This window comes from Crocodylus siamensis, chromosome 15, assembly GCF_052110815.1.
Source record: "Crocodylus siamensis isolate JL-2025a chromosome 15, ASM5211081v1, whole genome shotgun sequence".
NCBI classification, from domain to species: Eukaryota; Metazoa; Chordata; order Crocodylia; family Crocodylidae; genus Crocodylus; species Crocodylus siamensis.
The window spans coordinates 17,579,096-17,600,540 of record NC_143409.1 but is presented as its reverse complement, the minus strand read 5'-3'; the positions used below and the strand labels follow the sequence as shown (position 1 = coordinate 17,600,540).

At 43.2% G+C, this 21,445-nt stretch overlaps 2 protein-coding genes across 3 annotated transcripts in view; one reads left to right on the top strand and one right to left on the bottom strand.

The window, feature by feature from the left end:
• Window positions 1–525: 525 nt before the first annotated feature.
• On the bottom strand, window positions 526–21,410 carry LOC149852164 (lamin-B3-like). Of its 2 annotated transcripts, XM_090029330.1 has the most exons (12): window positions 20,913–21,410; window positions 16,682–16,838; window positions 15,581–15,706; window positions 14,442–14,612; window positions 13,249–13,374; window positions 12,937–13,157; window positions 11,884–12,112; window positions 8,233–8,340; window positions 7,750–7,866; window positions 7,548–7,658; window positions 7,319–7,386; window positions 526–2,459 (listed from the first exon to the last, which is right to left on the bottom strand). In XM_090029330.1, the coding sequence occupies exons 1-11, from the start codon at window positions 21,269–21,271 to the stop codon at window positions 7,348–7,350; spliced, it is 1,764 nt and encodes a 587-aa protein (XP_089885456.1). In that variant the 5' UTR covers window positions 21,272–21,410; the 3' UTR covers window positions 526–2,459; window positions 7,319–7,347. The 2 variants fall into 2 exon arrangements, with proteins under 2 accessions (XP_089885456.1, XP_089885458.1); XM_090029332.1 differs by lacking the exon at window positions 7,750–7,866.
• ADAMTSL3 (ADAMTS like 3) overlaps window positions 21,354–21,445 on the top strand; it is a 369,750-nt gene continuing 369,658 nt past the window's right edge. Inside the window, exon 1 of the mRNA XM_090029326.1 lies at window positions 21,354–21,422. The gene's annotated coding sequence lies outside the window, so the exon portion shown is untranslated. The remainder of the gene's footprint in view (window positions 21,423–21,445) is intronic.

Sequence of the window (21,445 nt, the reverse complement as noted above, 5' to 3'; positions counted from 1 at the left end):
CAAAAATAAATTATGGCCATTTAGCAGCTTGAACAACATAAATGAAGATTCAGCATCCTAAAACAGTCTTTGCTAATTTACATACTAGAACCACCTCTAGAGGTTATAGTCTTCATCTTCCTAGAGATGTGAGCTTAGCTGGTAGTGTTGGTACGCAGTTCAGTTACAGTCTCCAAAAGGCTACATTTAGGATTTTCCTAGATGCAAAATCTTCCTGAGGAAATGTTTGGCTGATCTAATATAGTTTGGGATGTTTGCGTTTGTGAAATTGAAGATTTTATCAGTGTTCTGCTTTGCATTAGCATAATGCGAGAGAAATTGTGGTTCAGGATTGTTTTGACGGTTTATGTATGCTGTTTAAAGGCTAACAAAAGCCCTATGATAAAGTACACAAAATTAAGTTGCAGTGTTGGATTGCTTATGATTATATATAAATATACAAATGCATTTCATCTAAACATTGTGCTGGATCACACTTATCTAATGTGACACTGTTGGAGTTGTAGAAAAACTTCTCCATGTAGATTAAGTTGATTGCAATTCAGCTTTATTCAGAAAGTTTAGGGAACGTGAGCTGTGTGCAACAGATTGTATAGCAGCTTACTCTGTTGTTGAAGACTTCTTCCATCTGCTCTTTACAGGGAGGGTGACTTTCCTTAGCTCTTCAGCTGCATCCCTTCAATCCTCCTAGCAAAGTTAGGATGTACAGATAATACAGATGTTCCAAAGCTGTTTGCTGAACATTAAAGCCCAAGAGGGATAGTATACATGGAAAATATCTTTAATAGTAAAAAATTTAACAGACCAAAATAATAAACATAGTAAGATTATAAACAGAACCCATTTTAAAGTGACAAGGTGCAATGAAGCAAAGGATTTGGATTGCTAAAATATGCAAAGCCAAGGTGTCAAAAGATTTAAAATCCATGTAGGGTTTTTTTTAAACTAGTTTATCAAAGGGAACTCTAAAGCAGTCAAAGAAGAGCTTTACATTAAAAGCCATATCCTAACATGGAACAGATCTTGGATTCAAACATACTATACTATATAGCAAAGATTTTGGCAAGGCAACAAAGAAGTCTGAAAGCTGTTCCAGTGGGCTGCATCATCCACTTTTTTTTTTTTTTTTAAAAAGAGGGAGCGATCAGGGAAGCAGAATTCAGTGTTGGTTAAGCAGCCCTGCAGGAGTCCTTGTTTTTCCACACCACAGCACAGCTAAGTAAGCCTCTCAGTAACAGAAAAAGCTGGGGCTCCACTGTGGCAGTTACCCATGACCTCTCCTGCCATCTCCCTGAAATTAACTGTACCTTGTCATGCTACTATATATTAATCTGCTGAATGTCACAGTTTCCTAATCTTTTGCCAAAAGGGAAGTGCCCTTCAACCCAGTCAAGTATACATCATGGCAATGTAAACCCAACACTACCACCTTCTTCTTTATACTTTGTACAGTTAATAGAGGAGCACTTTAAAGGGAGCCCTCTGACTCTGGCTATACAGAAAACTGTCTAGTGCCTTTAGTTCCGTTCCCCTTAAAAAACTTGATTACTTGGCAGTGTTAGAACATAATATTGCTGTGTACATAGTATTGCTGAGTAGCTTTTAGGTTGGCAAGGGGTTTCTTTGCTCATTTATGTAAACCCAGGTATCCAACCCAAATTTCCAACAGTGTTGATAGAAGCTATGTAATGGTGTACAAGTTTAGTAAAACTCAATAAATAAGTTTATAGATTGCCAGGCAGCAGGATATAGTAACAGTGTATCATACTTTAACTACAAGTTTAAAAGAACAGTTTATAAATAGCTTCCCAATTTTAAAACTTCACATACTCTAGTAGATAATTCTAACAATTGGCTTAGATCTGTTGCCTGCCCTGTGATGAGCGACTCCAAGAAAGTTTTATTTCAATGACTAAGAACTCCCAACAATAACATTTTGCCTTACCCTGACTTCAATGAAGTTTTCCAAAGTGCAAGTCAGGGCAGAATATGGCTCACTTTAGTCATACTTGAAACAATATTATTTCTTCAAAGGCTGCTTTGAGAAAGAACTTTTAAAGAAGCAAGATAAAGAATGGCCAATGATCACAAATATAAAGGGTTAAGGTAAAGACAGCCGGCAAAAGTTACATGAACTGTATACACCTGTCCTTTGTAACAAGTTGTGGGTGGATAGTTCACAGAACTTCTCATTTTAAAAGCCTTTTTTCTTCATAAAGGAATTCTGCTCTAGTTTATACTGTTACATCCAAAATAGAGTAAAATAATATCAACTGACAAGGTTTCACATTCTGGAGGGCATCTCTCAAATAGGTAAAGGGGAGGGAGAGGGAGGACAAGGGAAAAGTCCAAGGATCATAGATTCCAGAAGTTGCTGAAGTTCAGGAGCATTTTAGATGGTCACCACCTTGGTTTAGTTACATGACAGAACAGCTAGGATCTTCATTTTGCTGAAGACACTATAAAAAGAGATATTAAATAGCATAATGAATTACTGGTTTCATATACTTGAACTTAATTTCAAATCAGACAGGAGCTGGGTGTGGGTATGCAAGTGCACACACCATGCTCACCCTCACACACACTCTTAAGGGTTTAGTTGCTTTTACCTACTAAAATCTATTTAGTTCTGTTCTACAGAAGTTTTGAATTATATACAGAAATGTTAATCCTTTAATAAAGCTGGAGTGTAGTGGATGGCTACCAAACTATCAACTGCTCAAAATAAAAGTAAAGTAGTTTGATAAATTAAAACTTATCGTGCATGTTAAATCATGCTTTAGGATAAATTTAGGATGTGGAAAGATACACAATTAAAATGTTTCAAAGCATTTCAAAGCCCAGATGGACAAATGTATATGCTCTTCAAAATGTTTCAAAGGTGGCCAAAATGCTACAAAATAGTATCTCTTGAAACGATCTGCCATTTCTAAACTTTTCATCTTCTCAGCATGCGTGCATGAGTACAGGAGGCCCAAGTCCTTCAGAATCCCACAGAATACCCCTGCCAGGCCCCTAGCACTAGGAGCTTTCATTGCATGCTGTTAGCCCAGCTCCCACTGGAGCCTCTAATGCAGCATTTTTCAACCTATGGTTCACAACCCAAAAGTAGGTCACAAGAATATATGAAAGGGTTGCAAACAAACTTTAAAAATGGATTCTTTTAAAAGGAGAAAAACATGAGAAACCAACCGTGGCTTTTCCTTTGCAGGCTGTCAGAGTTCCAGCCTGCAAGGGGCTGCTTGGGGCCTCCCAGTCCTGTGTCCCGTCCCCACTGCCCCACACACACACTGTGGGGTTGGGTTAGGACTGGCCATCAGTGTTTACGAATAGGTCCTGGTATAAAAAAATGTTGAGGACCATTATATAGTGTATCCCCTTCCACCCCACCATGGCAGAGGTAGAAACAGGGGATGGAGAGGGGAAAACTAAGATAGTGCTTTGTCATCAAGCCTAGCTGGTGGGGTTTGTTGACACTATTGCAGTGCATAAGTTAACAGTTTTCTTTATTATCAATTTTATGGCTTAAGCCTGGCGTTTTTAGCCCAAGTATCCTTGGCAGTTGAACACGGGGGGGGCGGGGGGTGTGTGTGTGGCAGACGTGGCTACTGTATGCAAGCTTCCCCACCCCTGCTCCTCGGAGGTAGTGGCGCTCTGACCCTGCCCATCCACATGTACCCCCTAGGACCGGTCCAAGTATCCAAGTATCCCCAGGGTTACGTGTATCCCCGGCTGACAGCCCCTGGTTCAAACATGTCCTTATGCACCTCTGTCATGCTGGTACATGACAGGGTCTGGGTGGAGGGATCTCAGTTGGAAAGGAGAAGACACCACATGAAGCTCTCTCTCAGAGGCTGGGAAAAGTGTTATGTTATTAAACATAAGCATGGTTTCACAATACAGTAAGCTACTAAAACAGTTTAATAACCAAGTTGTTCTAATGTAGTAGTCCTAAAAAAGGAGAAAGAGGGGTTATGATAGGATAAACATGGGAAGAGAGGCACAAGGAAATACTTTGGCAAATGACAGGATAGGTAAACCTGAACAAACTGAAGTGTTGAGAAGCCTGAGAATGTTGTTGCACTTAACGTGACAAAATTGACAGTTTAGCCACTAAACTGTGGTATTCTTAAATGCATAAGGATAACCTAATACAAGCCCCGCACCTCTTGACAAAACAGCCTTGGAGGATCAGAATAAGCTTACAGAACTCCATTTGATACCAAGTCAGGAAGCAGTGGCCATGCTACCTTCAACATACTAAGATTACGAAGCAAACTTATGCCCATATGCTATATGATAGCAAGACACGCACCTAAGAGCACTCTGGAATTCTTTCAGATGAAGTGTTTAAAGGGTATTAAAAATACACTTAAAATACTGTTGTCATTGGCACAACTCTGCGCCACCACGCTTGCTGCAGGGGGTGTCTCACCCTGGTGGCATGGGCTTGCAGCGGCAGCAAGAAGCTTCCCCACCTTGCTGCACTGGGTCCTGCCCACTTGGCAGTGAAGGCCCCAGGGCCAGGCCAGGGAGCCTGAGCCTGCAGTGGGATGCCTGCACCCACCCTTGCCCCATGCAGAAATCTAGGGAGCACAGGAGTGCGTGCAACAGCAGGGAGCTGCTGTCCTGTGCCCCTGGACAAGCCACCTGTGGCTCTGTCCCGCTCCCTGCCCAGGCCCTGTGGCAGCACATTCCAGGCCCGGGCCCCAAACCCCATGTACTGCCTTAGCTAGGCAGCGCCTCCTAGCGCAGCCAAGTTCCCTCACTATGGGGGCCTCAATTCCCCTCCCCATTGGCAGCCGGACCTACCTGTGGGAGCTGGTCTCCAGGCTGCCCCATGTGCATGCGAGTGCACACATGTACAATGTACCCCCTGCTGATCACCCTCCTTCCTGCTCCCCCAGCCATGTGCAGGCTGGGAACTCTGCTAGCCTGCAAGGGAAAACCCACCATTTCCTCTGTTTTTTACCTTAAAAAAAAGAAAAAAAAAAGATCTAGATATTTCTTCTTAAAATGAGAAAATCTGTGTTTTAGCATGTTTTTCCATGGCAAATGGAAAACCCATATCCCTGGTCATTAGAAGAGAGAAATTTCAATACATTTTTAACACTATGGGACCTTAATTGGCCAGATTCCATTGTGTCAACAGGAAGGTAGCCAAGACCAATTTTAATTTTTGCTACACATTAAAGACACTACTGATAGTGCAATAGTAAATTTTGGTCTTGGATGCCAAACAGAAATGGTTGTTATAGTTTTAAAACTAGGATAAATAATTTTTATTTAGGATATTTTGGAATCTCAACCTGGTTTAAAACAATCTAGGCAGGGCCAGCTTGGCTGAAGTGCTGACTATAAAACACTACAAATTTAAGGGTGTAGAATTAGCATGTACAGGGACATAATTCAAAAGCACTGCATGATTTGAGAATACAGTAGAAAAAAATTAGTTTTCCCCATCCTTAGAAGCTTTAAGTATTTCTGTGGTTAGGTACAGAAAAGTTTTTAAGATTTTCAGCTTTGTGAGAGTTAAGAATCCCAGGTTTAAGGATGGATGGGAGTTTCTCAGTTGCTATAGCAATACTGGCTGAAGGATACAGGTCCCAGCATGTCCATGAAATGCTTTCACAGTTTGCTGGGCCTAGTATAATGGGCAGAGATTCATTTAAAAAAGACAACCCCCCCCCCCGGCAATTTTGGACTAAGTAGATCCAGTCTAAAGTTAGTTTTACTTCAGGTCATGAAGTTAGACCAGGACATCTGAATGGTACTCTGCAAAAAGCAGGTATTACAAAATCTATCTACCTTTCATTCCTTTAGATAGGCAGGCACCTGAGAAGCAGGCTATTCTACATACCAATCCTGTATTCTCCTTGTACGATTTGAGAGTACAAGTTCATCACAGCCAAGGCTTATTTTCTAGGAAGGTCACCAACTAAAGCCAGCCCCCTCTACTCAAGTCCGCTACTTCAGAAGTGAATGATCCTCCGGAAAAAGACTGCAAAGACTGTGAACTCCAAAATGTTGACTTTATATTTATTAGTAAAAATGATGGGGGGGGGAAGTCTGAGGTTGGACCACATTTTTCTGGTCATTTTAACCTACTTAGACAGCAAGCCATCCCTTCCAAAAAGCTTTTTAGTGCAGTAAAATCTGTTATCCGGCATGAGTGGGGAATGCTGGGTGCCAGTAATGTAAAAATGCCAGTTATCTAAAAATACTGGTGCCGGGGGAGGGATGGGGTGGTCCCTTCAGTGGCACAGGGTAGTGGATGGTAGCGGTGCAAGGGGGTTGCACATGGCGGTACAATGCCAATTAATAGAGTATGTTGGCTAATAGAATGCCAGGAAACGGGGATTTTATTGTAGTAGCATTTGCTCACAACATAGCTGACTGGCCCGGCTAAACTAGATGTTTGCTTCTACTGGAGTCTGCTTGCATGGTTACAAGCCAATTTGTCAGCTCTGATTGGGGACATCTCAACAGTAAAGTTTAGTCATCTAAAACAATAGCTCAGCACATGCAAACTAATCATAATACCTTAATGGATCTTAAGAAGTACTAGCAGTTACTTTACAACCCACCATTCAAACCATATTCAGAGAAACACCGATTGTTTTTTCCCCTCCTCTTCTCAAGTTAAGATGCAGACAGTAGCCAAAGGGGTACTGTAGAAGTTGAAGCTGGAATATGCTTAGGCTAAGTAGACAATTTAAAACAGCATGACCTGCACCTCTCTGATCCAAAGGAGAAGTACAAGGGAAGAGTCACAAATGGAGGCGGACAGCCTGTTGTGGGCTAAGATCAAGTGTAGATAGATGCCCTAGATTCAAGCTCCAGTTTCAGAAGTGATTTAAAAGTTCAAGACATTTATGAAAGTTTAAGGACATCAGAATCTTTTAGTAGCTTTCAGTGAAAAATGCCAAGTCCAGATTCAACATTATTAAAAAAAGAAATCAGAAAATTCCACTGACATATCTGATCTGGTGTTACTCCAGGTATATGGAAAGAAACATGCAGCTTATGGAAATGTTGTCCATCAACTAGTCTCGTTATTTTTTAAACTCCAGTTAGCACACCACTTTGTTTACATCCATTAATATGGAAGAGACTGGAATATTCACGAGGGTTAATAAGAAGGTTAGCGGTTCATTCAATTTAGCTGTAACATTATGCTTTAGAACTGAAGTGAAGCATCAATTTCAGCTTACGTGCAAAGCCATGCAGAAGCTACATAACGCAAAAGGTTTCTGGACTACTGAAAAAGCAAATGGTTTCCACACGAAAACAAGCAGGATGCTTACACTAGTCTCACCTGCTTTGTGCTGCTCACAGGACCCACTATCATGAAACCAAACAACATTTCTTTTTTCTTCTTTTGGTCTGACATCAAGGAGAAAAATGGCAAGAGTTGTAAGAAAAATATTAAGAGTTGCAAGATATGGACAGTACTTTGGGAACATGTTTAAGGACAGTAACAACAAAAATGACCAATGAATAAATGTTGTCAATAGTAATTTCTGTGTCTGAATTTCTTTATTTACCTGACGTTGAAGTGCTATGTCACTACTTGCTATTTCTTCCTCAAACTCATCTTCCTGTTCGCCACTGTCCTCCCCCCTGGGTACCTTCACAACCTTCCGATCTGCAGTCTCCTGCAAGAAGTAGGGTCATCCCCCAGGAAAGATATGCTGTAAGTACAATCTTCAAAGAGGTAAAACAATACAGCTTTTTAACTTCACTTACCTCTCCATCAGGGTTGATAAGTGCAACTCTAATACTATCCCCAGTTCCCCATGATTTCTGCGATTTCCAAACCAGATCAGTTGGGCTTGGATTGATACCAGCATCTGCACCCCAAATCTTTAGAGAGAAGAGATTAACTGGTGAGCTTCTTTGAAAGTAATCTTTATTCAAAATGCCTAGGGACAATTTCAGTCTGAAGCAGGTATATCCAATTCCAGCACAGGTCTTCTGAACCCAGTATCCCACAAGTAACTCAAGTCACTTGCTGGTAACAAAGATCAGTCCTCAGCTGCAAGGAAGCTTCTGTCCCCACTGCTAACAGTCAACAAGATAGTTTGCTCTTGAGATGAGACTAAAGTCTCTGGCTTACCAGTCTGTCAGCAGATTTTACCAGCACTAGCATAAATCCTGCTTTCCTCTCTACTTTAAGTTGGTTATTTGCTTGGGGAAAAACAACCTCGTGAAAATTTACAAGTTACCTACCGTGACTACCTGGCCTGACAGAAGGGTAAACCGAGCAGGAAACTTGTACATTATGTCGGACAAGCTTCCAAGTTGTCGTCTTAGTACCCATCCATGCAGTGACTGATCCTATTGGTAAGAAAGGAGGATAATTAGTATTACAAGAGGCTGGAATCTTTAGCTAGACCAACATCCAAAACAATTCACACTTGCATTGTAAAATGGGCCTACAGCTAGGTAAGACTGTATAGAAGAAACCCAGAAGGAACTCCTGGAGGTCATCTACATTCTAGCCCATCGTTCCTGACAGATGCTTGCCTTACCTGTCTTTACAGCTCTCCAGTGAAGGAGATTCCACTACATAGGCTATTTCAGCACCTATTTCAACACCTTTCAACATCTCACTACACTTTGTCATGTGCCTCCCCTCTCACCCAATATCTAACCTAACAGGCATAGAAAAATGGGACAGCTTACAAAGACCACTGGGTGTGCAAGAAATTGATTGCCAGCCACTCCCTTTATAAAACTCAAGATGTTAAAGACCGTCATGTCCTCCTTGCAACTGGTCTTTGCTAAAGCTAGAAAACCAGTTCCTACAGCTTTCCCTCATGGGTCATGCTTTTAAATAAAAACAAACCAACCAACCAATCAAACCATTAAGCTTTTCTCATTCTCTCCTGTGGTCTCACTGGTTTATCTGCCTTTTTTTTCTTTTTTTTAAATACATGCGATGCCCAGACCCTGACAGTACTCCACCCAAGATCTCACCAGCATCCAGAAGAGCAAAGAGCCACTTCTCATGTCTTACATAAGATGCCAGGTAACATGCCCCAGAATGGTTTTCCTTTTCTGTGACATGCCATTGGTGACTCGGTTTTATAGTTTATGATTTCAGAAATTAAAGACAGATTTTCAGCAGTACTGCTTCCTAGCCACTTTATTCCTAAGTGTAGTACACTGCAGACTAGTGTCAGATCATTTCATCAAGAACCATTCTGATCCTGTCCACCACAAGCCTTTGTGTTATCTGGGAATTCTCTAGGCCCTCTATATTCCCTCACAGGCCTTTCTCTATGCCATTAATAGCATCAGTGGAGAGAAGCTGGTCCAGGACACCTTTATGAAATACTTTCACAGTCTCAATTTTACCCACCAAGAGCTACCGTTCATTTTATTCTCAGTCAATGATGCAATCTAGATAGAAGCCTCCAGAGTTCCTGAATTTCCTCAGGAGAGAGAAATTTCCCTGTATAACAAAATCCTTTGAGTCCCGGTTTAAATCACATTTATTGCTTCCCCATAGCATTCACTAGACCAGGTCTTCAAAAGGAGAAATCAGATCATTCAAGAGCAAGTCATGGATAATGCAACATTCCCAACACTGACATGAAGCGCTTGCAAACTGTTGTAGTGTCTTTCCAAGTTAAGAAATTGAACTTGAATTGCTATGTTCACCTTCCTTCTCCTCTATGATTGCTCAGTAGAAAGTTACTTGTTTGTTTAAGACTGCTTCAGCTGGTCCCTTAGATACCGTAGAGTGAATTTCATCATGTTCCAACTAGAATACATGTAAATATTTTCTTGCTCACTGTTTTCATCATGCTATCCCTCTTGTATGAAGGGACACCACATTAGGTACCTAGTCAAAGTTTTGTTAAGACTGAAGCATTCTTGTTCTTTACTAGACATTTAGTTACCTTTAGTTTATCAGCATTCTCCTGGTTAGAACCAAACATTGTGACAACAGTGGTTTCCCCACAAATTCCTTGCAGTCGTATCCAAAGATTTTAGTTTTTCATTTCTTCCTTCACAGGGTATTTAGGGTAGCAATGATAAAGTTTGAATCAAGTGTAATGCAGTTGTGAATGGCATTTTAAGATCAACGTCTTATGGAATATTCTCTATGAAATTAAAAATTACTTTCAGGGTATTTCCTCTGACATTTGGAAACTATCCTCTGACATTTGGAAACTGTCGCCATTTGGACAGATCTTCTCTATGCAGAGTTTCAAGGATCAGTGGCCCTATTATTACTATTTAAAGTATTAGATGGCATTTTTACTAGACCACTTTACACCAGAATTACTGTAACCAAACTTTCATAGTCCCAGTTGGATCAACATTTTTCTTGCCAGAACACCCTGGAATTAGTAATGTTAGAACGTTGGGGTGGTTACAAATTTCAACACTTTTGAAGCCTTACTGCAAGGATGACTAAGGTTTCGTTTCGTTCAGAAGACAAGGATTCAGACACCTCAAGCAAAGCGGAGGGTGCCAAACACTTAGCTGTCCTCTTTAAGGTAAGTGGTTTAGGCTAAGATAGACATCACCTACCTCCCAAGAATAATCACTCTTGTAAATCTAGACTATCAATATTCACATTCACACTGCAACCAAAGCCTGTTAAGTGCAGCATCATTTGAATTGTAAAGCTTTATGTCAATCTCAAGGAACAAATCCTACCTCACGTCTTTAGTAGAGTAGTAATCAACATGATGATATTTCCAATAAGTTTTGATGTCCTGTTTTGGTGGCACTATCCTGGCTGCCCACCTCCTGGGCACTCTCAGCTTTTAATCCCTCTACCCCCTGAACAGAGCAGGGCCTGTGGATAATTTGTACTATTACAACCAGACCTCCTAGTTCTAGTATTTTTCGCTCCCTCAATCCTGCCAGCAGAAGACTAGTTGAGCAAGTAATTTGTAATATTGTCCGAGCTTTGTCAGGTATCCAACTTCCGATAGCCACTAGTTTTGCCAGGGTTGAGAACACCAACCTTGGACCACCTGCTTGGCTTGGCACAGTAGTTGTAGATTTCCCACTTTAGGAAGTTACATATATGGAGAGATAATTAATATTGGAAGTGATCTGTGCTCTCCCTTTAGCTACAGAACAAAAAAAAAAAAATAGCATTAAAAGAACCCAAGAGATTATTCCGCATTTGCCAACTGTTGACTATATGAGTTAACATGTTATTCAAGTGAAGCCAGCTTTGGAGACGTACAGTACATGCCCTGCCAATCCTATTTGAATTTTAGCGGCTATAAGAGTCTCTAAACTTTAGTACTTTCATATTATCCAATATACTAAAGCACGTCATCTAACTGCAAGGATAACTGGCATTTCTGATAAAGCTGGACTTCTCTCTCTGCAGCCAGGGATGTCGCCAGCCTTTGACAGTTCAATAAAGTAGTTATTTCCTCACAGACTTCCCTGTTGGAGGTCTCTCTCCAAGCCGAGAACCATTATCTATTTCTCAGTGTAAAAATACTTTCCGCTTGAACTGGCTTTGGAGAATCAAGTGAGCTAAGTGCTGAACAGAGTAGCCCTCATGGAGAAGGTAGCACCATTTCCTATAATCCTTTGAATATAAGGATCCCTTGAATTCAGAATTTACCCAAGTTTCTGATTCAATTTAAAGAGGAAAAAAACAACTTGGACAAGGATAAAACCCCTAGGATACATAAAATTAACTGAAAAGCTCTTAAGATATATGGCATTTTTAAAAGAACACTCTTTAAAACAAGCAAGTAATTTCCACCCCTCACAAAAAACCCCAGTTTCATTCAAGAGAAATAAGACTGGTTTCCCAATATCCTGTTTATGTAAAAAGGAAGTTTAATTTTATTTCTACAGGTGAAAAGCCATTGGAGTGAGGGAAATTAATACCTCATTTGAGTTGTTTTTAAGTTTGACAAACTTCCCTTCTGCATCAATATCTTCAATGGACACGCTTCCTGAAGATGATGCATGCTGAATAGTCTTAAAACAAGCACTGGGCTCTCCCCTTCTTGATTCTTTTATTTTTCTCTTCTTTCCATGCAGAAAGCGACGCCCTTGACTGGTTGTTGCTTGGGTTGCAACACTGTGGGAAGATGGACTCGGGGACAACTTAAGCCTAGAAGAGGCAAGAAACTACATTAAAAGTAGGCAAATGATGACGTCAATTCCTTGCCACCAGCTTCATCTAATGTGTGTGAAGCTAACTGTTGTATTTAATCTCACCAGGAAGAGTGACCCAGACAGGTTAGTTAAGTTTGTGACTTTCTTTGAATTCTGATTAAGGTATTCACAGCAAGTTTATGGACTACTTTCCCCACCGTTAAATTAGCTTGACTTCCTTAAAAAAATTCTTTCTTGGCATTCTTATAACACCTCCAAGGATGTAAGTGGTTAAAGATTAGTCAAGGAGTTTTCCCCCCCACCTCCCACACATACTTTCTCTTAAATAGCAGGGCTATTCTCTAGAAGACTATCAAACTTGACAAAACACAGTAACTGAAATTTAATGATAATGTAAGTCTTTATATGTTGCTAAATGAACTTAGAAATTCACATGTGAAAATCGCAGCCAATGCCGATTTTGGAGCCCAGTACTTCCAGGTAACAGATTCCCTAATGGACAATTTACCATTCTCTGGGCACACCTATCTGTTCATTAATGCACAGTATTTACTGCACATTTAGTTTAGTACTTGCTAAATGAAGTACTAACTAAATGCACAGTAATGCCAGTGCAGTTTTTGTGATGCTTACTGGGTAGTAGCCCAATAACACTGTATAGCAGCATATTAGTGCAGTTTTTGACCAGCATACTACTGCAGTTATTAGGCTACTGCACAGTAAACAACTCGTGTACATGTGCCCCATATCTCCTTAGAGTGGCAAATAGTTTACTGAATCTGAGGAAGTCTTTGTATATAGTCCCATAATATACATTACCTTTGTTCCTCTCCTTCCAGCATCTTCCTGTAGGCATTTATTTCTAAATCTAGAGCCAGCTTCACATCTAGTAGATGTTCATATTCTTCCAGCTGTGCTTGTACCTGCTGCCGTGTCTGTGCCATTTCTTTATCTTTTTCAACCATACGTCTTCGATACATTTCACGGTCATAATCCATGGTCTCCTGCAATTCCCTGATTCTGCTCTCCAAGGCAGAATTCTAAGAATTTGTTAAGAGGTTTAGTTAATGGTAAGCCCTTTGAGGTATTCTTGTTTGTTTTTTAAAATTTTACTGAGATGAGAAACACAACCTGGGTTTGATATTGGTTAAGCTGGGCTGTCAGACTGTCAACTCTCAGCTTCGTTTCCATCAGCTCCTCCCGAGCAGCATTGGCAAAGTCACTATTCCTTGCAGCAGCAAGCTGGGCATTCTCCATCTAGGAATGAATCACTGTTGGTCATAAGGATTCATGTTTAAGTCAATCCACTTGTAGTAGAAGTATTGCATGCATGTGTCTGTGCTTGGCTACACAACTTGAAACACTCGAAGAACATTGTTAATGGGAGCTTTCAGTCACCCCCATGACATGACCTCTTATAAGCAAGATCAGTTTGGGAACACGGAAAGAGAAAGGAGACCATTACCAGTAAACTATTTCTGCAACCTAGTCCTGGTGGAAGGTGATAATACCTACAACTGTCAGAATTGATTAACGAAAGTTTTATCATCTCACCTTACCTTCATTATACATATGGGCATATTTGTTAGAATGAACAGCCTGCTAAGTGCAAGGTTGTTTAACAGGGTTACCTGTTGCACTGTTTTTTCTACATTTTAGGATTATGACAGAGGCAGACTAATTTCTGTTCAGTTGTATCTCTCCCATCCCTACCCTCCCCCATCAGCTCCAATGTTACTGCACTATGCTTATGCCATTCCTACAGAAATGTCAATATTTAGCCTACTTGAAAAACACAGATGAATCAATTTGATTTGGTAACTAGTTATTCTCAACTTTATTCCTCTACCTCCATACTACTTCCAATATGGGACAATTCATTCTTGTGCAGCGGAACTAGATTTTTTTTGACAGTGTCAAGCAGTGGATAACATGCTCAAATGGTCAACCTGGGCTACAAAAGGTTCTCCTTATAGACTTACACACAGAAGAGTTTCCATATTGAGTACACAACTAGTCAACTTCACATAGGTGTCTGACACATCACTACCTAGATCAGTGGTTCCCAACCTTTTTGGACCCAAGGCACCCTTTGGAAAAAGCCAGCTTTGACTTGTTTTTACTACAGCAAAATAGAGCAATTCATCTGTTGAAAAGAATTCAGAAAGGTCCCAACAAAGCAAAATATTATGATTGTTCGCCCACCTAATGATGCTAACATTGCACAGCATCCTGTGGCACCCTGGTTGAGGATCACTGACTTAGATGGAGGTGTAGGAAGCATGACAGTTTGCTGCAAATCAAGCAAACTTTTGCAGACTCACTTTGGCACTAAATGTCCGTTCCAGCTCCTCTTTGTATCCTTGTATTTGTTCTTCATGCTCTCTTCTGAGCCCTTGCAATGCATCTGAGAGTTTACTCTCAAATTCCCTCTGACGACCAGATTCTATTTCTGCTATCCTGCTCTCATGGCTTCTTCTCGTTTCCTTGAGCTCCTAGAAGAGGACAAGCATAGTAGTTGCAAAGACTAAATGAACCACCACCACATCTTTTTTTAATACTGAAAAAGTGCGCAGTTGTTACAAGTCAGGATTTAGCAAGCCAGTCACTATCTAAAAGCCGGTTTTTACCATCAAGTACTTGCTACTTTATTTTTGACTCTGTGCAAGTCAAAAGACCAAGTCCCAAGTTCATCTGGGAATTCTGGATCATTCCCTCTTTGCTCCCCCCTAAGTATATTCAGTACCTTTCAGTCTAATTCTAAACCTCTCCAAGCAATGGAATTATTATGAGCTTATAATTCCGCTGTAATGGATTGGGCTCTTAAAACTTTGACTTGAAGGTGAGACAAGATTACTCTTAACTGTTGAATTTTCTGAAAGTATTGCTTTCCTCACTTCTCTTATTTGAGATGCAATGGGATTTGAGCACTTGCATTTTTACCCTAGGTCTCGCTGCTGTGTTTTGACTAAGTAGGTAATTTACATTTGGTCCTACAGGATACAGTGCTTGCTCATGCAAGAGCTACAATACAGCTTTGGGAAGAGTTAAAAGTTTGTATTCTCCATATTGCACTCCCTTATTGCCTGATTTAAAAAGTTACAAACCCCAATATCCTACTTCAGTAGTTAACTGCTAGTAAAAAATGCAGTCCAAAGGGTATTTGCACAGTCAGAGTTGTAAAGGATTTCAGGTGTGGAGTTTTCCAGGTGTTGAGAAGCTTAAAGTTAATAATAATCTCATGCTCTAGCATATCAGTATCAGAACACCAGTAGTTAACAAAGCTGTACATATTCCTGAAGTCTATCTAGCTTTGCAAGTCTGGTGGATTGTCATAAGGTTGACTCAATTTCTAGTTACCTTTTAAGAATAAAGTGCATTTTAACATTGCTTATGTAAGGACATCCAGGGGCCAAGGTAACGGTCACCTAGAAAATCCTTGTTAAAGTTAATTTAAACATACATCTTCATGGAGACGCTTCTGGAATGTCATTTGTTCCTGCAAATTTTTCATCTGGCTTTCCAGGTCTGCTCTCCTCAACATTTCACTGTGTAGATGGTTTTTGGTGTCTTCCAAAGACAATTTAAGCTAGGAAAGAAGACAAATGTGTGGAAAGTCAATATGCAGGAAAGAAGTAGCAATGTTAGATCCAGACAGCTAGTTATATAAGTTAAATTTTACTACCACTCCTCCAGCAACCACTGCAAGCAACAGCAGGGAAAAACGCCCACAGGCACAGACTTACTGATGTAGTTTTACATTCCAATAAAGTTAATTTTTATGCCAATAATGCCCCAGTGCTTTTCCATACAGAACCCCCTTCTCACCAGAATAAACTTAATGAAGGGCAGCTTTCTGTTCCAAATGTGATCAGATCATTGAAGTGATTAAGATTACTGCATAAACCAAGGGTACAAAAACCGCTAGTCTCTGATTAGCAGTGTTAATGCTAGCCTATTTTCTGAACCATCCAAGAGATGCAGTAGTACCAGGGTTATTGGTTGTGGAAATCCATGTGCATTCCCTCTTCCCCATAATACTAAGTTATCTGAGCATTATATACTAATCACTTAGGGTGCCTGTACATGAGCCAGGAGGCTGCTCCAATGCCCTGTAATTACAGTGCAATTAATGGAGCTGGCTGGAGCATGGTAGCTACCATGCTCCAACCAGATAAGCATCAAGGTCTCTCACTTGGCAGAGGGGTTAATTTTATTTAAAGCTTGTCCATTTTGAAGTGTTAAAGCTTCCTCTCCCACCTGCTACTGTACCAGCCATTTCAAGGGATCCTATACAAAACTGATTAGTAATCCTTGTAAAGCATAATTTGATCTCATCTAAATAGGAGACCAAAGAGAATCATTAGTGCTTAACTAATCACCCTCTGCTAGAGCAGTTGAATCATGAGTTCATCATGTCAGCTTCCCCTATGCCAGTCCTCTTCATGCTGTGAAGAACTTGCACGCTTTTGAGTCCATACAAACTCATTTGTTTTTAATTTTGCTTTGTATCCAAACTAGAGCCCCATATGCAGAATCAGTGGAAGATGGATCTTACACTTACAGTGACAACTTGATCCTTCAATTCTTGAAGGTCACCCTCCAAACTTCGCTTTTCACTCAAAGCTGTTGCTAATTCAGCTTCTTTGGCATTCAAATGAGCATCAAGGTCTCTTAGGCGAACTTGCGCCAGGTTTAAGTCAGTTTCTCTTTTTGAACTCCTGCAGGTAGAAGTTTTACATTCATAAAAATAAGCAGCTGGAAGGGAAGGAACAATTTGTATCAGCTTATTTACATGTTTAGTTTAACAGGCAGAACCATTTTATTTCAATGTAAATAAGGTTAAAGAGCAGCAGTGGTGGGGAGACTGGTCCACCCCCAGACTAGGCAAGAACATCTTCATACAAACACTAGATTGGTCTCCCCCGGCTCCTCCCTACGGCTATCTGTAAATGATCTGTTCCTCCCCCTTCCCAAGTCAGCAATTCGTTCCGTTACCCTGTTGATGTTCATCAGCTCTTGTGTCCGTTATGATGGGGCATCAATCCCCCACACACTGAAAATTTGTGACTAAAGATGTAAGAAAGCACCTTTTCTTCTGAGATACTAGAAGAGGCTTATTAGCTAATAACAACAATACTGAGCAGAAACTGTTAAAACAGCAGACAAATAAAAATGCATTACTTCCCCATCCCTTCTCACCAGACAGCAGGTGATGGCCCATTGACTCCAATCAGGAGACCCTTACAACCTTTTACTTCACTCTAAACCTCTGCTCTAGCAAATGTAGCACTTCAGATGTTTTCAGGCCCTGCTATAACACACGACGCCAAGACAGCCAGGGGATGCCAGTCACTTGGGCAGTTAGCCATGTAACTGAACTGTGTCCTACCAAACAGGTGCTTCTAGTCAGGGGTCCCAAAGTTTTTGCTTGAAGGGGGGCCACATAACAGAACCCAGCGACCATGCAATACCTACAGTTATGTTCAACAGTCATACTATGCCTTACACATACAATAAGAGGAATCCAGCATCATTGCTTAGCTCAAGCGGGACTTTTGCAGCCACATTTTTGTGGCCAGGACTGTGCTGGGTCAGCTCACGTAACTGAGCACCTCCCAACACTTTTGGTGCATCAGCATCCGTTGGACTTTGCAGTGGGGGATGAAGGGGAATCCACACTCCTCACTGGCTTGCTAAGCCTACTGCAAAAGGTAAAGAACGGGGACCGCTGATGTCAACAGATCACAGGGCTGCTTCAGAGGTTTCAATCACTCAGTTGCTGGCTACAGCCTTGCCAGTCAGCTGCCTCGGTCAAGGACAGCCACCATGACACAATCCCTTTGCGGGCTGCAAGTAGCCCGCGGGCCAGAGTTGGGGGACACCTGCATATTGCTTCTGGCTGACAGTTACCCTGACACGAACCTTGGGGATGTCCAACTGTCACCTCAGACATCAGCAGGGAAGTGGCCCCCGGAACCATCTAGAACCACCCGGGCAGCCTGATACCAAGAGTTTGCTGCATTGTTCTGTCTGGCAAAGGGGGCTGCATGGCCTCTGCCTCAGGCCAGCTGGGGTGTCCGGACCACCCAGCTCATGGTCTAAGGGGAGACGTGGCCAACCCAGCCATACCCCAGAGGACTCTGGGAAGGTGAGCAAGCACGTCAGCCTTTTTAACGCAGGCACCAGGATGTGTTGGGTAGGGGCAGCAGAGAAAGGGGAGAGGCAGGGCCTGGGGAGGGGTGGGGTGGGGAAATAAGAGCCAGGTTGGGGCTAGCTGAAGGCTTTTGCACATGCTCACACCTGTCTCTGGACAGCACAAGCCCTTTCTTTCCCCACTGCCCTGTGGCTGCACACTGCTGTGCTTCTAACCACGCACCAGCTCGTCTGCCATACTGATTTGTTAAGACGGACGCTGGCAGAGGGCATTCCCGACACAGCCCCCTGCCATCTCAAGCTTGAGTGCTGCTTAGAGCACAGCACAAAGCCCTCTATTGCCTGCAGGGAGCTGGACCTGGGGAGTGGATAAATTGTTGGGGAGGGAAAAGGGGGAAAGGGTTTAAGGCAGCTCTTTACACTTCTAAAGAAGTGCGAGGGGTTTAAGGCAGATTTTCCAATGGGTCACAGTCCCCTTTTATATTTTCCAAGTACTTCCATGCAACAGTTCTACTGTAAACTACAATTACTGCAGCATTTACAGGCAATAATTTCAATTAGTATTTCCTTTTTCAATAGTTACTTCGTGACTTCTTTACATCCAAGTGACCTGTGTAGGCTTGAGCAGAGAATAGGTTGTTGTTTGTGTGTTATGATTAGTTCCAAGTCTGTAGGTTTGAATTCTGGCAGCTACATTTTGCTTCTGTTGCTCCCAAAGTTAAGTGAAAGCTGGCAGTTATGTTTCATGGAAAACTTTCAAAGTTAGTTTTCATTCCCTATTGAGGATGTCTTCCTACTCCCACCTTCCCAACTGTGTTACTAGAATTGCACCGGGGAGTGTTGTACGCCTACTTCTGTGGCCTGGACCATTCAGATCAGAAGCGAGAACAAAGATAATACGATGATTTTAATTTGGTCCCAAATATTTAAGCTTGTTATTTAAGCTTGTACCTTAGCCTGGAGGCCAGGGGTCTCTCCAAGCCTTTACTGAGATGCATCTAGTTTTATAAACCTCTTTTTAGGATATGTTTCAGCCCTAACAAAACAGTGCAATTTAATGACATTTAGCCAAAAAGGTTCCTGCTCTAGCTGCTCCTGCTGCACTCTCCCAGACTGTTCGTTAACCAAGTATTCAAAGGTCTTGTTTATGCTCATCTTTGAGCCATCTAGTTCACGTCATAATTGCTGGCCATGAAGCTAGTTCCACCGCTGCGAGCAGTGGGCACCACTTCATGTTTAGAGATGTTTAAGGACTGTTCCCATCTCCATTACAAACCACTGCAGCTCTTGCATGGACTTGTGAAGAACTTAAGTATTTTGAAAGTCCATTTCTTACTAAAGTCAGCAACGTGTAGGTAAATTCTGGAGCCAGAGACATCTGCAATGTTCCTAAAACTCTTTCCTAGAAACACCAGTTTGTTTCAGTATGCACTGCAGCTGCACTGAGGTCTTGTTTCCGAAATCAGCCAATGCCACATATCTTCTTGCCTTACTCTTTCTACACCCTCAGGCTTACTTGGATCCTGCTCCCATGGACTTTATGCAGCTGACCAGCATGCTCACCCAGCACCTGCACTCTTCCCAGGCATCCTGGACCTAGCCCTCCATTTCCCACTACCCACCAAGTAAGCACTTGCATGTCAAGTCTTTATACTGCTAAAGCAATATTACTGAGGCAAAACAGGTGAAGAGCTAAATGATTACTGCTTGTAGGAGGAGCTTCAGCAGTTGCTCTCATCAGTGGTTCCAAGCTATTTAAAGGCTATGAAGTGCAGCTTGCTCAGAGTCATCCAGGACACAGGCACCTTTAAATATCAGGGCTTCTATTAGTGCAGCCTTCTGAAAAGAGGGGCTGTGCACTGTATAAACATATCACCATTGCCAAGAGACCATGAAGTTAACCATTTCCAAAACTTGGTTACTTCAGAGTGCTACCAAACCACAGGATGACAACAGCCAGCAAGCCTGAAGCTATATATGCAGAGCCACAGAGTTACCCGAGCATGGTGCTGCTGAAACAGTTCAAAGCTGGCCCTAGCCCTCTCCTTGCTGTCCACTCACAGGGGCTGGGGAAAACGTTGTTGAGCTTGGGTGATTTGTTTAGCATCAAACCCAAGCACACACGAGAGAGGCCCTGTGGCAAAGCACCTAGGAAAGACCAGCTTTTCAGTTAAAAATTTTGGGAAAATTTGTCATGTTCCAGGTCAAATTAGCCAGATCAGTTCTGAAGCCTTTTGACCGAGCCACCCTCAATCGTTCAAATACCACGTGGCACCGCAACCATCAAGTATCCTCCCCCAAGACTTTTCAGCCTGGGGCTTCAGATACTTCCACATCCATCAGCCGGCTCCTATGTGGGTGGGCCCGGGGTTCAGACACCCCTGCGCCCCGGCCGCACCAGCCCATCCAGTGGGGCTGTAGCAGCTGAGATCCTCCGGCTGGAAGCCAATGACAAGACGTGCGGGGGTCCCGTCTGCAGCGCACGGGACGGGACGGGACGGGGGGTGGGGGGTGCAACCCTCACTGCACAATTTAAATCCACGTCGGCTCGGGTACCGGACCAGCGCAGCCACTGCCCTTGAGAGGCCGGCCGTGCAGCCGGGGGCCGGAGGCTCGGGCCCAGCGGGGCGGGCACGGACCTGCTGTGCAGCTGCCGGTGCTCCTCGCCGACCCGGCCCAGCTCCACCTGCAGCGCGGCCCGCTCCATGGCGACGTCGTCCAGCGCCTGCCGGGCGTCGGCCAGCTCGGCCTCGTAGCGCTGCCGCAGGGCGGCCAGCTCGCGGCCGCTGTCCTCCTCATGCTCCGCCAGGCGCTGCCGCAGCGCCGCCTTCTCGGCCTCCAGGGCCCGCGCCCGGTCGATGTAGGCGGCCAGGCGGTCATTGAGCTGCCGCAGCTCCTCCTTCTCCTGCAGCCGGCTCAGCCGCGTCGGGCTGCTCGGCGACAGCGCGGCCGCGCGGGCCCCCGCCGGCCTGGGCGACACCGCGGCGGCCGCGGCCATAGCCCGCGCTGCCTCCCGGCCTGGCCCGGCCCGAGCCGCTCCGCGCCCGCGCCGGGAGAAATAGCCGCCGGCTGCGCCGCGATAGGGCCGCCGGCTGCCGGGGAGGCGTCTCGGCCCGGCCCGGCCTCCGCAGCGCCGAGCCCGGCCGCAGGTGCCGCGAGCGGGGCGGGGCGG

What these genes read in the sequence shown, in the direction of transcription:
- LOC149852164 (XM_090029330.1), bottom strand. Translation starts at nt 21,271, where the DNA reads ATGGCCGCGGCCGCCGCGGTGTCGCCCAGGCCGGCGGGGGCCCGCGCG. An exon ending in TTAACCAATATCAAACCCAG is followed by an intron (nt 13,158 to 13,248) that starts GTTGTGTTTCTC and finishes ACAAATTCTTAG; the next exon opens with AATTCTGCCTTGGAGAGCAG. An exon ending in ACATAGCACTTCAACGTCAG is followed by an intron (nt 7,387 to 7,547) that starts GTAAATAAAGAA and finishes CCTTGATGTCAG; the next exon opens with ACCAAAAGAAGAAAAAAGAA.